This window comes from Lipotes vexillifer, unplaced genomic scaffold (assembly GCF_000442215.2).
Source record: "Lipotes vexillifer unplaced genomic scaffold, Lipotes_vexillifer_v1.1 scaffold496, whole genome shotgun sequence".
NCBI classification, from domain to species: Eukaryota; Metazoa; Chordata; class Mammalia; order Artiodactyla; family Lipotidae; genus Lipotes; species Lipotes vexillifer.
In genome coordinates, this window is record NW_006786690.1 from 3,584,744 (window position 1) to 3,588,284 (window position 3,541).

The following is a 3,541-nucleotide window of genomic DNA, read 5'->3' on the forward strand; positions in this document are numbered from 1 at the left end:
CCCCCCCCCCCCCGGCACTGACCTGAGGACAGGAGCTGTGCATGACCCCAGGGTAAGTCTTGAACTGGACCCTGGCGGGTGTGACAACGGACCGGAGCTTCTCGGCTGTCAGGGCACCAAACCGTACGGGAACCATGGGGTCCAGCTCCCCGTGACACTGAAGGATGGTCAGGTCCTTGGCACTGCCGTTGGCTGCCTGTGGGCCAGATGGGACTCAGAGAGCAAAGCCAGTGCTTGGGCACAATCCCCCAGCCTCAAGGAGACAGGGCAGGAGCGGGGTAGTGGAGACACTCACCTGGGGGAAGGCCCGGTGCAGAGGCAGCCAACAGCTCAATGCCACAATGCCAGCCAGAGGGTGGGGGCAGGTGAGGGCTGTGTAGAGGGACAGGGCTCCACCCTGGAGGAAGGAGAGAATGAGGGCTCATGAGGGCACAGCTCAGCTCCCACCACCCACCCCCCTCTCTCTCCCCTCACCTGTGAAAAGCCTCCCAGGACGATCCGATTGGCAGGGATCCCATTCTTCATCTCATGCTCAATCAAGGCCTTGACTGGGGGGAGGGGGCATGACTGGGTGGAGGGAAAGCTGCCACAGGGACCCAAGGAAGGGAGCCAAACAGAGGTATTGCCAGGCACTTTCCTGGGCGGGCAGAGGGGGAGAGGGAGGATGCTGAGGAGGGGCTGGGGCCTTACTGTTCTCTGCTGCCTTCTTAATGCCAGCCTCGTCCTCTGGGGCATCTGGACTCAGCCCCATCAGGTCAAACCTGGAGGAGCAGAGGCGTTGGCAGCTACTGGGAGGTCTGGGCTGGCCCCAGGCAGCCCCCTCAGGCTCCTATTCGCCCTCCCCGAACTCACCAGGAGGGCATCACCATCTTCATGTTGAGTGTCACAGGGATCCGAGGCCTGGGGAGCGACAGCAAGAGGGCCGTCATGCTCAGGAGGGATGAAGAAGCCACAGCAGAGAGCCCAGGTGGGGGCAGGGCAACCCCGGGGGAACCCTCCCAGCAGCTGGGGCCTGTGTTTAAGGTGTTGCCAGGCAACCTGCCACGTGGGGCTGGAGGCTGTGGTTGGGGCATAGGCAGTAGCGATGGAGCAGCACAGCCCAGCACTTGGTGTGCGGGGTTCCAGCTCAGTCGGTGAGTACTTGGGGAAGGGGTACAGGGGGTGCTAGTTCTAGGAGTCTCAGGTCTAGGAGGCCTTGGGTCTGGGGCTGGACCCTGTTCCTGAGGGTTCCACAGGAATGATGAAGGCTGAAAATGGCACTTGTGACTGCTCTGGGCCCCAGGCCCCAGGATGCAGCCGGCAGGAGAACAGGCCTGGGACCACAGGACCACCCCCCATCCTCAGCCCCTCCCCTTGCTGGGGTGACACTCACGCATGGGGACAGATGTACTTGACGTGAGGGAGCCGGATAGTAGAGAGGGCGTCAGCCCAGCTGTGCCTGTAGAAGGGAAGAGAGAAAAGGCACCGATGTGTAGAGGGAGGAAGGGAGGGCGCAGGTCGCTCCAGTTCCGCCCCCTGGGCCCTCCCCCACTTCCCCAGGAACACCCCCTCCCCAGCTCACTCACCCTGTGTCTCCAAGGCCATGTAAAAAAATAACCTGGAAAAGGATCAGAGATGGGGAAGAGGGCAGTCACCGTCCTGCTATCACTCTCACTCTGTCCTCCAACTTCTGGCCATCCCTCCCTCACCCCCAAGGACCTGGAGGGGAACTGAGGTGGCAGCCAGACAGGCGATTAAGCGCCTGCCTCCCGGCTGCAGGCTGCTCGCCCTCTCCTCACTGCCACTTCTATTTTCCCCACGCCCCCTCCAGCCAGTTCCCCAGCTGGCCCCCTGGGGGCTACGTGGGTAGCAGAAGACCCTTACCGCAGCTGTTTCCCGCTCAGCTCCAGACACAGTGGCAGCATCAGTGAGCAGGGGCACAGACATGGTGTTACCACACATACACTGCAGGGCTCCACGGCTGGGGCCTGTGCACATTCGGGACAGTGGTCAAGAGCAAGGCCAGGAAGGGGAGAGAATCCTGACACAGAAGCAGAGCCTCAAACCCAGGGCCTACCGGGGCCATCAGCCCTCCACCGCACCCCAGGTTCTATCCTGGGCACAAAGAAAAGCCAGGCAAGAAGTTCTGGGCCCAAGCAAGTGGGCAGGAAGTTTGCCTTCACTGCAGGGCTGAAAAGCAGGGGCAGCCACCCTAGTGGCCCTGCTTCTGGCCCCCCCACACAACCTGAGGTTGCTGGAGGTGGGCAGAGGCAGTGTTTTGGGGCCGTGGGGCAGGGGAGCCAGGGCATCCCCTGCTGCCTTCTCCCCACCTAACACTCGTTGTCAGATAACTGCCTCCTCTCCCTGCTCTCCAATCATCCCCCTTCTCTAGAGCCCTTGCGTCCCCTCCTTCCCAACTCCCGGCCCTACTGGAAAATGAAGGGAAGGAAAACTGCCGGGAAATATGCTTCCAGCCCCTACCCTCAACCGCACACACATTTTCTCCAACTTCCCGCCCATCCAGCCCCCATTAGCCTTCTGGCTCAGCCCTTCTCAGAGCCCCTGGGAGCTGCCCATGTCCCCAGAAGGCACACAAACTCCGATCCACCACCCACCTCCTAAACAGTGCCCCCCGCCCCCCTGTATGAGGCCACCTGCTGCTGCCCACTGACTCCAAATAGGTCCCCCCCAGCTCGACCTGCTCTGGGACTCCCAAACGCACAAAAGAATGCCAAGCTGGCTGGCTCCTCCCATCCTTAGCATCCTCCAAACTCCCCGGCAGCTTCTGCTACCTGCCCCTAAGTGCCGACCCTTCCTAGCAGCGCCCACCCCTCCCACCCCACCAACTGGCTTCCACCTCCCCTGTCCCCCGAGCGCCCCTCCGCACAGTAGGATCCCTCACGTCTGACCCTGGGGTTCCTCTGCCCATACAGGAAGGCACCTTTTGTCCTAAGCTGAGGTTCCCTTCCTTCCCCACTGAGTTACTTCCACACATCACCCAGGGCCCCTCCTCTCAGAGCGGTGCCTTCCCCCCGACCTGGGGTCTTCCTCGCCACAGTAAAAACTTCCACCCTGACCTATAGTCTCCCACTCCCCACGATGGGAACTTCTGTTCTGACCGAGGGTCGCCCTCCCCACAGTGACAATTTCTATTCTGACCCCGGACCCGCCTCTGCCCACAAAGGGGCGTTCTACCTTTGACCCTGGAGAGCCCCCGCCCCACAATGGGATCCTCCACTTCCGACCCTGAAGTCCCTCTCATCACACCGGGACCCCATCTTCCTCCCCGTCTCTGCCCCCAAAGTCCCACAGACCGGCCAGCGCCTCTTCGCACCTCACTCCCCACCCCCATCCCTCACAACTGCGGTTGCCCCTCCCTACTCGCCATGACCCTCGCGGTGGGCCGATGCCCCGCCAGTGCCCTCCCCGGGCCTGCCGGCCCCGGACCACGGTACCTCCACTCCTGGGGGTTTCGAGACCTCTCGGGCGATTCTCCTCTCTCTCCCGCACAGACACACACTCTTCCCCCTCTGCCGCCCCCGCCGGAACTTCCGTTCGAGTC

At 62.4% G+C, this 3,541-nt stretch overlaps 1 protein-coding gene across 2 annotated transcripts in view; it reads right to left on the reverse strand.

Annotated features, from left to right (window-relative positions):
• The window catches only part of LYPLA2 (lysophospholipase 2), a 5,046-nt gene extending 1,520 nt beyond the window's left edge, over nt 1–3,526 (reverse strand). The window contains exons 1-9 of one of the 2 annotated variants that reach the window (XM_007459174.1): nt 3,435–3,526; nt 1,864–1,967; nt 1,566–1,597; nt 1,373–1,438; nt 853–900; nt 691–761; nt 475–548; nt 296–397; nt 23–196 (exon numbers count right to left, since the gene is read on the reverse strand). In XM_007459174.1, coding sequence (XP_007459236.1) covers nt 23–196; nt 296–397; nt 475–548; nt 691–761; nt 853–900; nt 1,373–1,438; nt 1,566–1,597; nt 1,864–1,941 — 645 coding nt within the window. In that variant the 5' untranslated portion in view covers nt 1,942–1,967; nt 3,435–3,526. Of the gene's footprint in view, nt 1–22; nt 197–295; nt 398–474; nt 549–690; nt 762–852; nt 901–1,372; nt 1,439–1,565; nt 1,598–1,863; nt 1,978–3,434 lie in introns of those variants that run through there. The other variant, XM_007459173.1, reaches the window with a different exon arrangement.
• Between the last annotated feature and the right edge of the window lie 15 nt (nt 3,527–3,541).